A 12,585-nucleotide genomic window follows, 5' to 3' on the forward strand; every position below is an offset into this window, starting at 1 on the left:
TCCAGTGGATTCCAAAAGTTTACCAAAACTCTGTTGTATTCTTGGGACGGATGGATGAAATATATGCTCGGAAACGATCACGTCAGGGATAATCTTGGAGATTGTGGTTGCGTCGTCGGTCCATCCTCGACCTTAGGTTGTTCAGTGGACCTTTTGATCGTGATGATGATGTGTTGTGAATGCTTGCATGGTCGAAAACTTATGGCGCCCCTGGATGAAATAGGGAGACGTTCCATTGCCAATGTGCTACTATCAAGTCTCCCGGGACTTTGTTCCAAGCTACATCCTTCGAACCATCTTCTGAATCTTGGATTATCGTACGGAATGGGATGTGGTGAGAAGTCCCCAGTTATACTTCGGTTTGATATGATGGCATGGATGAATATGCTAATGTAACCTTCTGGCGTGCTTTTGGAGTCTTCGGTGCACATGTATGGCTTCATGTTGAGAAATTCCCGCGGCTCGTAAAACCTCGACAGTGATGATGTTGAAATCAGTAATAACCTGGTTGAGAGGAGTGAAAGCATCTCATGCTGGTAGTCCCCATGCGTAACCTACTTTCACTACATCGCCTTGAATCCCCGTCCACGGGATTCGATATAAGCCTATCGTACTCTTCTGGATGTGACACTGGGATGCTCAGAAATTACATGATGAAATATTATGGATAGTGCAGGCTTGGTGTTGGTGCAAAAATTGATCACTCCAACAATCTTCGAGATGCTTGTGAGTTGATCCAATCGCTATCGTTGATGATGAATCTCCAAAGAGTTGTTGAAAAGAGGTGGGGGTACCTGCAAAAACACTCCGATGCTAAAATCAAAGGATGTTCTATGCAAGTGTATTATGGTGAAAAGAATAGAATTCTCTACCTTTTGAGTTGAGATTTAGCCTCTATATATATAGACAGAAAATAGATGTAGCTTTAGGGTTTTGATAGTTATCCTAATAACTTCCCTCATCTGTATAAATCCCAAATAACAACCAGATTCATGATAAAATCTAATATTTATCATAATCCTCACTTATCCTAAATAATTATTATCTTGAATAATAATTATTTCTACTTAAGATAATTATCCTCTTTCAATCAGGATTTATCTTAAATAATATTCTATAATAATTATTCCATCAAAATCTTAACCTCTTTTATTAAGATCTTTTTACCCATGGACCTTTGGGCTTCAATAATAAGCCAAGTGGGTTTCTATCATAAGCCGATTTGGTCTTCCATATTAAGCCAGGTTGGTTTCCATAATAAACCCTCCGGTTTCCATAATAACCCAAATCCAGGCTTCCACAATAAGCCTTGTGGGTTTCCAAAAAAAACCCACCGGTTTTCCTGATAAACCAACCGGTTTCCACAATAAAACGGATTTAGGCTTCCATTATAATCCTCGTGTGACACGCATGTACACTATTTAAATAGGGTACGTACATCGCCCCCTCTTAATTCTCAACATGTTGATGGATTAAGAAATCCAAAGAAGAACTAACCTTCGCGGCTCGTTCAAATTCGCCATATGCTACTTATCCGGTAACCTTTCGTGGCCTTGGCCAGCTTGTTGTGTGGATATGCCCCAAAGTCCTTAATAATTCAAAGCACCAAAAATGTACTTAATCATCTCATAAGTCATTGTTTTTTAATCACCAAACACGTTCAAAGTACCAATAATGTACTTAAAACTCCATATGATAATTACCCAAACACCAAACAGATCGGCATGTTATGTCCTCTTTCTCTTCCATCATCTAACAAATGATCTACGTGTTGGTCTTATAAATCTTCCAATATTTCTTTAGGATCTTGAATCCCATGCACATTCATGCTTCCCTAGTCGTTCCGGTCTTGCACTGGCATATTTATTGCCATTTGCACCGTTGTTCTTTGTAAGATATTGTTAGAACTATTTGACTTTGCATGAAAAATCATTTCCTTGGTTTTTCTCTTTGATAGGATAACGCTCCAATTTATCTCTTTAATAGAAAAATTATCAGGACTAAATAAGTAAATCAATTTCGACTTCGAGAACATACCTCACTTCGAATGCAGTTTGCTCAAGTAACTTTCTAGGCACATTGGTTGCCCATTTGTTCCCATAATGGCCTAGAATTTCCTGACCCAATGCGCGTGTGTCTGCGAATATTTAATGTACGACAATCTCTGGTGTACAGGTTGACTGTCATTAGCTTTTTGTCATACATAATAAGCCATCGGTTTCTAAAATAAACCGAACTGGGCTTCTATAATAAGTCATGTGGGTTTCCACAATAAACCCACTGGTTTCTATAATAAACCAAATTGGGCTTCCATAATAAGCCATATGTTGGTTTCTTTAATAAACCACCGGGCTTCCTTAATAAGTCTGGTTGGGCTTTCTCAACAAGACAGACTTGGTTTCTTTAATAAACCACCAGGATTCTTTAATAAGTCCGGTTGGGCTTCCTCAATAATCCATATGTGGTTTCTTTAATAAACCATCGGGCTTCCTTAATAAGTCCGGTTGGGCTTCCTCAATAAGCCAGAGTTGGTTTCCTTAATAAACCACTGAGCTTCTTTAATAAGTCCGGTTGGGCCTCCTCAATAAGCCATATGTGGTTTCTTTAATAAACCACCGAGCTTCCTTAATAAGTCCGGTTGGGCTTCCTCAATAATCCAGAGTTGGTTTCCTTAATAAACCACCGAGCTTCCTTAATAAGATCGGTTGGGCTTCCTCAATAAGCCATATGTTGGTTTCCTTAATAAACCACCGGGCTTCCTTAATAAATCCGGTTGGGATTCCTCAATAAGCCAGAGTTGGTTTCCTTAATAAACCACCTAGATTCCTTAATAAGATCGGTTGGGCTTCCTCAATAAGACATATGTGGCTTCTTTAATAAACCACCGGGCTTCCTCAATAATCCAGAGTTGGTTTCCTTAATAAACCACCGAGATTCCTTAATAAGCTCGGTTGGGCTTCCTCAGTAAGCCAGCTCGGCTTCTATAATAAGCCATATGAGTTTCTCTAATACTTTTCCTTTGCTCCTTTCGCTCAATTTTAGCTTCAGCTTAATTATGTTGAAACACCTTGTTTTCTCCTTTCTCTTTATTAGAAAGACATCGCAACTGTTTCCTTTATAATCAAATACTTCTCTGGCTTTCTCTTTATTAAAAAGACATTGCAATTGTTCCTTTGATAACCAAAATACTTCGCCTTTGTTCTCCTCTTTTTTAGAAAAACATTGCACGCATTCCTTTAATAACCAAAATACTTCGTCTTTGTCTTCCTCTTTTATAGAGAGACATTGCACGTATTTCTTTAATAAATACATGCAAAAAAGTGTTCTCATTTATGATTATAAATTCGATTTATAATGTAACAACTAGTGAGGACTTACCTCCCTGGGTGTACGCTCCTTCCATCTTAGTCACCCCCAATACTTCCAATGATATTGAAAACGATAAGTCATATTGTTTGACTTCCTTAACCATGTTGTTTTTGATTGCATGCTCGGGGTTACTTTAGCCACCCCCAATATCTGTAGAGATATTCCCGAATAGAAAAGTCACCCCCCTGTGAAGCAAGAACTAGATCTATTATATCCGATACTCACTTGATATGTGGATCTCGGCTTATGGTATCTTTTCCGTTGCCATATTATTTCAGGGTTCATCGTGATTTTTCCTTTTGGAATCACCCTCAAAATGTTGTCTTGGTGTGGCGTGTCCCTCGGTTGCGGGCCTTTTTGCTGTCCGTGACAACTTTGCCTTCTTTTCTCTCTCTGCCTTTGCATACCTATCAGCCCTGTCATACAATTCTCTGAGGCTTCCAACTGGCTGAATTGTTAATGAGTTGTAAATTCCAAACTCATCGTAATCCAATGCATTTTTGTATGCTTCTATTACGAAATTCTCATCAACTTTTCCGACTTCACCAACTTCTTGACGGAACCTCCTATTGCAATCACTTAGACTTTCAGCAGGCTCTTGATGCAAGAGGAATAAGTGACTGCTTCCTTTTTTGCTTCCGAGGTTAATCTTGTATTGCTCGAAGAATGCATCCAACAACATTCCAAAATTCTTGATCGAATTAGACTTTAAATGAGAGAAACAGGTTAGAGCCTTACCCGTCAAAGTCGTTGGGAATGTTCTGCAAAGTAGCTCATCACTGTACCCCCACAAGCTCATCAAGGCTTGAAATCGTTGGACATGCTCCACCGTATCTCCATTTTTTCCATCAAACAAACCTTTGAACTGAGGTTGATTAAAATTCGAAGGTGGACGGAATCGTTTAATCTTTGCAAAAAATGGAGAATCCATCGATTTTTCATGGATAGAATTTGCTGCTCTTCGTATCTTGACTGTTTCTGTGCAAGTAACTCATCAATCATGGCACTAAGCTTTTCCTTGCTGAACTCTTCATCCTCCTCTAAATCATCTTGAGTTTCTCTGCGAATTCGTTCATTCCTAACATGATCTGTCATCCTCTTTGAACGCTCCTTTTCATGCCTAGACCATTTTGAGTGACGACCATTGCTGCGTTCGACTCTCTATCTATACTTCTCATGGCTAGTACCCTCTTGTCTGCCCATCTCGGTTTCATAATGATGATCATTATTGGAGGTATAACGATCATAATAGCTGTCATTATGGTGATCTCGACTCCGATAATCATCCCTGACATTCACATTTCTCCTCTCATTACTTCGGCTATGTCGACGATCATCACGAGTTTCATTCTACCTGTATAGGATGGCTTTCTCTTGGTGATGGTACGCTCTTCCATTTTCCGAACTAGGGATGGATGCTTCTTCTTCTTCCCTGCTTTTCTCCAGCACGACCCTAAGTCGTTTGTTCTCTCTTTCGATTTCTTGCAATCGCTCCGTACTGTTAAGTCAATAGGTGTCACCTGCTGGATGTTAATATGTGTAACCCGTGGGTTATTAATTTGTGTCGCAGGTGGAACATTGTCTTGTACCGATGGCGGAACGTTAGCATGTGAAGCAGACCGGACGTTAGCAGGCCCAACCGGCAGATCGTTAACTCGATAACGTACTCCTTCATTAGCAATATCATTCTGTCGTTGTTCACGAATGCTTGGGTGTTGGCTTTGTACACCATCTTGAAGATGGAAGCTTCCACTCGCGCAAGGAGGTGGTGATCTACGAACATTGCTTCCTCTAAACCTTGGAAAATATCTCTCAGATCGAGATCGAGAAGCAGATGCCGATGACGACATCGAAGTCTCTCTCCCGTCCCTTTCATCATAGTTTCCTTGAACTACAACACTTCTAAAAGTTCGAGGGTTTGTCTGGTGATTCGACCCGTTTATGGTTTGCACATCTACGTCCATCTCCGACTGATTTACTCCCGATGTATTCATTTGTTTCACTTTCATTTTGACCTTTTCTGTTAACAACTTTGGCCGGATTTTCAAAGACTTTCCGAACTGCAACTCTTCTTTTGGAAACGTAGTGAAGCTTTTCTGCAACTTTCTGAAGGGTTGTGTATTTTCTGCAACTTTCAGAAAAGTTGTGATCTTTCTGCGATTTTCTGAAAAGTTTTTATCTTTCTGCAATTTTATAAAAAATTTTGATCTTTGTGCAACTTTCTGAAAATTTTTGATCTTTCTGCAACTTTCTGAAAAGTTTTGATCTTTCTGCAGTTTTTTTAAAAGTTTTGATCTTTCTGCAACTTTCTGAAAAGTTTTGATCTTTGTGCAACTTTCTGAAAAGTTTCGGCCTTTCTGCAACTTTCTAAAAAGTTTCGATCTTTCTGCAACTTTCTGAAAAGTTTCGATCTTTCTGCAACTTTCTGAAAAATTTCGACCTTTCTGCAACTTTCTGAGAAGTCTTGATCTTTTTGCAACTTTTCTTTCACAAGGAACAACTTCTATTACTTGGAGAACACGACCTTTTCTTGACGTTCCCCTTAGTCGGAGCCAAAAGATGTTGGTGCAAAAATTGATCACTTCAACAATCTTCGAGATGCTTGTGAGTTGATCCAATCGCTATCGTTGATGATGAATCTCCAAAGAGTTGTTTAAAAGAGGTGGGGATACCTGCAAAAATACTCCGATGCTAAAATCAAAGGATGTTCTATGCAAGTGTATTATGGTGAAAATAATAGAATTCTCTACCTTTTGAGTTGAGATTTAGCCTCTCTATATATAGGCAGAAAATAGATGTAGCTTTAGGGTTTTGATAGTTATCCAAATAACTTCCCTCATCTGTATAAATCCCAAATAACAATCAGATTCATGATAAAATCTAATATTTATCATAATCCTCACTTATCCTAAATAATTATTATCTTGAATAATAATTATTTCTACTTAAGATAATTATCCTATTTCTATCAGGATTTATCTTAAATAATATTCTATAATAATTATTCCATCAAAATCTTAACCTCTTTTATTAAGATCTTTCTACTCATGGACCTTTGGGCTTCAATAATAAGCCAAGTGGGTTTCTATCATAAGCCGATTTGGGCTTCCATATTAAGCCAGGTTGGTTTCCATAATAAACCATCTGGTTTCCATAATAACCCAAATACAGGATTCTACAATAAGCCTTGTGGGTTTCCAAAACAAACCCACCGGTTTTTCTGATAAACCGGTTGGTTTCCACAAAAAACCGGATCTAGGCTTCCATTATAAGCCTCATGTGACACACACGTACACTATTTAAATAGGATACAAACACTTGGGATCCTCCGCGGCCTCGTAAAGTGTTGAAGGCGTCTTCTAGACAGAGAGGTGATGATATTCTTACGCTGCACCCTTGAAGAGTAGATGACCTTGTTGTGGGTACGGCTTTTGGTTGACTGTGTCTTCTGAGCGTTGACAGTGAAGGGATTCCGTGCATATCCTCAGTTCTCAAGTATGGTTTACATGTTTCCATCTTTGTATTAATTGCTGCTGTGGGGAAGCTCTGGCTGGTACCAAAAAATGAGCGACAACAGTTCTTGGTAGGAGATGTAATCAGAAGAGACTGCATTATCGTGGTAACAAAGTAGGTTGGCTGGAATTGTATGGGCTTCCGTGGAAGTAAAAGGATTGGATGGATGAGTAAGCGACCAAACTGTCCATGCTCACGAGTTTTGGCGAGATGGATTAAAAGGTGGCCATGACTACGAAGATTGGCTGGCTGTGACCATGATCCTTGACATGGGGAGCGTGGTGGTACAACCCTTTGCAGGAAGAAGCGGTGTTGAAGCAGCTTCGGCTCTTGGAGAGGATATCGAAACTTAAGAAGCCAAACGCTAAAGCTTTGAATTCGGATACTAGAGCATCTTATGGAGAGAATTCTGAAGCGGAGCGTCTGCTCGAGCGAGCGTTGAAGCGAAGCAGCTGTCTGGCGAACGCTGAAGCGGAGCGGCTGCATTAATCAGTGGGCTGTCAAACTGGACAATCTTCAGGTGAATAATGGTGGATTCCCAGTTCCATCTATCAACCGTGATTTCCAGGAGAGGTTGGGGTTTGGGAACGACTTCTCTGGTTAGAAACGGCTGCTTCCCTGGTGCGGTGCGGTTGAGGGTTGCGAATATGTCTTGAAGTTGTGCCTTGGGGAAACATAGAATCTCACATAAATGTTTCATCATGGACCGCACGGTTTTGTGGGGCGAAGTCCCTAGAAATCATGCGTCTCTTGAAAGGAAGAGAATCTTTGTGAACCCAGGGGGTTTGCTGATTTTCCTTGCTTCGATTTTGGAGAAGTCGTTCCTGATCTTTACGTGTGATGAAATCGGATTGATGATTCCCTACGAGGCGTTCAAATGCAACGCTAGATGGATGCAATCTTCCAGCGCAGGGAGGATACAAGATGTTGTAAAGATGCAAGTTGCTGTAAAGATGCAAGCTGCTGTAAAGATATAAGTTGCTATAAGATGCAAGCTGCTGTAAAGATGCAAGATGCAAGCTTTTGTAAAGATGCAAGTTGTCGGCGCTGGAAAGATTTAAGCTGCCGGTATCGGAAGACGCAAGTTGCCAGTGCTGGAAGACGCAAGTTGCCAGTGCTGGAAGGACGCAAGCTGTCGGCGCGCGGAAAAGATGTAAGCTATCGGTATCGGAAGGACGCAAGATGCTAGCGCTGGAAGACGCAAGTAGACGGTTCTGGAAGGACGCAAGCTTCCGGCGCGCTGGAAAATATGCAAGTTGCTGGCCCTGGGAAGATGCCAGTTGTTAGCGCTGGATCTTGTTGGAACGATCGCTGGCTTGGCATGGACGTTGGCTTGGCAAGGCGCTGGCTTGGCGTGGGCGATGGTTCCAGCGTGGGTGTTGTCTTGGCTTGGCGCGGTAGCAGTAAAGTGGGCCAGCATATTTCAGGTATGTACTCCAGTGTTTCGTGTGTTGGTGCAAACCTCGATTTCCGGGATCTCCTGATGAAAAATGGATCCTCCGTGTCTAAGATCGAGTTTTTTGGGAAGCACCGCCGTGATTGTGGAAAGTCCCCAGTCGTTTTGAGTCACTTGATGACTGGATCGTTTTCTTTCGGTTTCTGTGAAGTCCCCAGCCGTCTCTTGCGGTTTGCGACTGGTAACTAGGTTGTCTGGTAGTCACGTTGTAGATCCCTAAGCAAGCCGCTTGCTTCTGCCGTCCTGATTTCTGGATCGAAGTATGAGATCGAGGATTGAAACTGATATTGTATTCGAAAGATCAATCTCCCACTGTGGTCGCCAATTGTTTATGGGTGAAAATTGTTTCTGCCGATTTTGGTAATTCTGGTAGGTGAGTGAGAAACAGATCTAAACCCTAAAAAAAGTACTGCACGTGAGTACTTTAGATTCGAGAGATCAATCTGTACAACTCCAGCCTAAACCAAGAAATGGTCGTTCCAGATTTGCTTCGGTCACAAAGAGGAGGATAAGGGCTGGTTTAAGGAGGGAAGGAAAGAGAGTGTTGAGACCAGAACAATTCTGGAAGAGTATTACTTGACTTGTATCAGAAGGTGAAATCTTTTGGGAAAGCTAGCAAAGTTTCCTTTCTGAGTATTGTATTTCTCCTGACCAAAAACTTGTTGTCTTGGTGGAAATAGGTAAGACCTATTTATACAAGTCTAAGTGAAACGTACTCTAGCCTCGTAAGAAAAAGAAACGGATGAGTTAAATGGGAAGAGGTGGTAACGCCTGGTATTGATGGAATTGATGTTCCATAATGAAATAGCGTTTCACCATTACTTCCTGCATTTACTAACCGTTTTATCCTTAATACACTGTTTTGAAACGGGAATTTGTATATGCCACACGCTGTAAACCTCCAAACCAAAACCCTAAAGAGCATCCCCAGTTTGTGACATGTATTGATGTCTTGAGTGTTTTCGTGGAAAACGTGTAGCATGCCGCTGATGTTTGATAAGTTGAGATTGAGAGATGTGCCGGCTCAGTGCCGACCATCGACGGTCGAGATTTTGCATCTTGAGAGGAATCGTGGCCTTTGATGTAGGCGCGACATGCCAAAGTGCAAGGGTTGCATGGCATGTGCCAATGGTTTGTGTGGAATGCCTTGGATGTAGGTTGAGCATCGGGTGCAGGTGGCAATGCCAAAATGCAAGTGTTGCATGGCATGTACCAATGGCGCGCGTAGCGGCTTGGGACCTAGGTTTGCACGGCTTGGCATGCTAGGTTGCAAGGGTCGCTTGGCATGTGCCAATGGCGCGTGTGGCGGCTTGGCACTAGGTTTGCACGACTTGGCATGCTAGGTTGCAAGCATCGCTTGGCATGTGCCAATGGCGCGTATGGAGGCTTGTCCCTAGGTTTGCACAGCTAGGCATGCTAGGTCGCAAGCGTCGCTTGGCATGTGAAAATGGCGCGTGTGGTGGCTTGGCCATAGGTTTGCACGACTTGGCATGCTAGGTTGCAAGCGTCGCTTGGCATGTGCCAATGGCGCGTGTGGCGGTGTGGCCCTAGGTTTGCACGTCTTGTCATGCTAGGTCGCAAGCGTCGCTTGGCATGTGCCAATGGCGCGTGTGGCGGATTGGCCCTCGGTTTGCATGGATTGGCATGCTAGGTCGCAAGCATCGCTTGGCATGTGCCAATGGCGCGTGTGGCGGCCTGGCCCTAGGTTTGCACGTCTTGGCATGCTAGGTCGCAAGCCTCGATTGGCATGTGCCAATGGCGCGTGTGGCGTCCTGGCCCTAGGTTTTCACGACTTGGCATGTTAGGTCGCAACCGTCGCTTGACATGTGCCAATGACGCGCGTGGCGACCTATCCCTAGGTTTGCACGGCTTGGCATGCTAGGCCGCAAGCGTCGCTTGGCATGTGTCAATGGCGCGTGTGGAGTCTTGGCCCTAGGTTTGCACGGCTTGGCATGCGAGGTCGCAAGCGTCGCTTGGCATGTGCCAATAGCACGTGTGGCGGCTTGGACCTAGGTTTGCACGGCTTGGCATGCTAGGTCGCAAACGTCGCTTGGCATGTGCCTATGGCGCGTGTGGCGGCTTGGCCCTAGGTTTGCATGGCTTGGCATGCTAGGTCTCAAGCGTCGCTTGTCATGTGCCAACGGAGCGTGTGGTGCAATGATTGTGCAACTCGAATTTGGAACGGTTGTCGTGAAGCGCAATGATTGTGAGGCTTTGGTTTTGACATAGCTGCCATGATGCGCAGCGATCGTGCGTCTTGGTTTTGGCATGGTTTCCATGATGCGCAGCGATTGTGCGGCTTTGGTTTTGGCATGGTTTCCATGATGCGCAACGATCATGCGCCTTGGTTTTGGCATGGTTGCCATGATGCGCAGCGATCGTGCGGCTTTGGTTTTGGCATGGTTGCCATGATGCGCAGCGATCATACGGCTTTGGTTTTGGCATGGTTTCCATGATGCGCAGCGATTGTGCGGCTTTGGTTTTGGCATGGTTTCCATGATGCGCAGCGATCGTGCGCCTTGGTTTTGGCATGGTTGTCATGATGCGCAGCGATTGTGCGGCTTTGGTTTTGGTATGGTTGCCATGATGCGCAACGATCATACGGCTTTGGTTTTGGCATGGTTGCCATGATGCGCATCGATCGTGCGGCTTGGTTTTGGCATGGTTTCCATGATGCGCAACGATCGTGCGGCTTGGTTTTGGCATAGTTGTCGTGATGCGCAGCGATCGTGCGGCTTGGTTTTGGCATAGTTGCCATGATGCGCAGCGATTGTGCGGCTTTGGTTTTGGCATGGTTGCCATGATGCGCAGCGATCGTGCGGCTTGGTTTTGGCATGGTTTTCATGATGCGCAGCAATTGTGCGGCTTTGGTTTTGGCATAGTTGCCATGATGCGCAGCGATTGTGCGGCTTAGGATTTTGTGTGTCGAAACCCTAGTTTAGCATTTGAAAAAAGATACCCTGGTAATTCTTTACATAAGTTCATTAAATGTTCTAATAAATGTGTTTGGCGTCACCGGTGATGTCATGCTATGCGTAAGGTTTTACGATTTTACCCCTTGTCTAAAAACCACCATCAACAGCTACGTACTTGATTCCCTTAGCTGACCCACAACTAAGAGTTGCTACTACCCAAAGTCGAAGACTTTAATAAACAAATTTGTATCACATAGAAAAGTCTACGGTAATAGATAAATCCATCTCCCACGAATATACCTAAGAGTTTTGTTCCTTCTTTTGATAAATCAAGGTGAATAGGAACCAATTGATAAACCGAATTTATATTCCTGAAGAACAGCCTAGTATTATCAATCACCTCACAATAATCTTAATCGACGCAGCGAAAAAAATATTGTGGAATCATAAACGATGAGACGAAGTGTTTGTGATTACTTTTCTATCTTGCCTATTGGAGATATAAATCTCAAGCCAATTATTATAATTGTACTCGTAACGATTGAAACAGCAAGATTAGATCACGCAACTATAGAGAAAATAGCTGGGTCTGGCTTCACAATCTAATGAAGTCATCAAGTCGTTAACCTACGAGGTCTCGGTAGAAACCTAAGGTTAAATGAGAATCGATTCTAGTTTATGCAACTAGTATCACAAAGGAGGTGTGGGGATTACCTTTACCAGTTGCTAATATAGTCTTCAAATCAGGGTTTGCAATCTAAGTTACCTTGGTAACAAAGCATTCAATATTCACCGTTAGATGAAAACCTGATTAGATTCAAGCTAATATCTTTCAACCGTTAGATCGAACTTAGCTTGTTATACACAAATGAAATGCACGTCCATTTAGGTTTGTGTAACCGTATCCAAACGTGTACACTTAGTTGGTTCAACAGTAGTTAACCAAATGGTCAGCCATATGAGCACTTTCATATCAACCTTATTCATCTTCGCTATAACTAGTTCAAATGACTCAAAAGAACTAGTTAGAGAGTTGTTCAATTGCTTAGATCTCATAGAAGTATATAAGACACAATCGAAGCAAAAACAATTTTGATTCACCCGAATCGATTCATGAACATTATGGTCACGATTTGCAAATATGCATTCCTTAGTTTATATATGTCTTAGTTCATGAATAAACCGTTTTTAGAAAATTACCCACTTAAGTATGCATACCGGTACGCATACTTAAGTACCCGGCTTAAGTTTGTTTTCAGTTCACAAACTCTAGCAGAAATTCACGGGATGTGAACTTTCGGCAGTACGCGTACGGGTACGTGGACTTTAGTT

At 42.7% G+C, this 12,585-nt stretch overlaps 1 protein-coding gene across 1 annotated transcript; it reads right to left on the reverse strand.

Annotated features, from left to right (window-relative positions):
* Positions 1 to 3,643: 3,643 nt before the first annotated feature.
* On the reverse strand, positions 3,644 to 4,300 carry LOC113278737. Its single transcript, XM_026527495.1, has one exon. It carries the CDS (start codon positions 4,298 to 4,300, stop codon positions 3,644 to 3,646), a length of 657 nt encoding a protein of 218 aa, XP_026383280.1.
* Positions 4,301 to 12,585: the final 8,285 nt, after the last annotated feature.

Source organism: Papaver somniferum, chromosome 5 (assembly GCF_003573695.1).
Source record: "Papaver somniferum cultivar HN1 chromosome 5, ASM357369v1, whole genome shotgun sequence".
Taxonomy (NCBI): domain Eukaryota; kingdom Viridiplantae; phylum Streptophyta; class Magnoliopsida; order Ranunculales; family Papaveraceae; genus Papaver; species Papaver somniferum.

Excerpts from the sequence above, each read along its gene's own strand:
- LOC113278737 (XM_026527495.1), bottom strand. The coding sequence starts at position 4,300 with ATGGATTCTCCATTTTTTGCAAAGATTAAACGATTCCGTCCACCTTCG.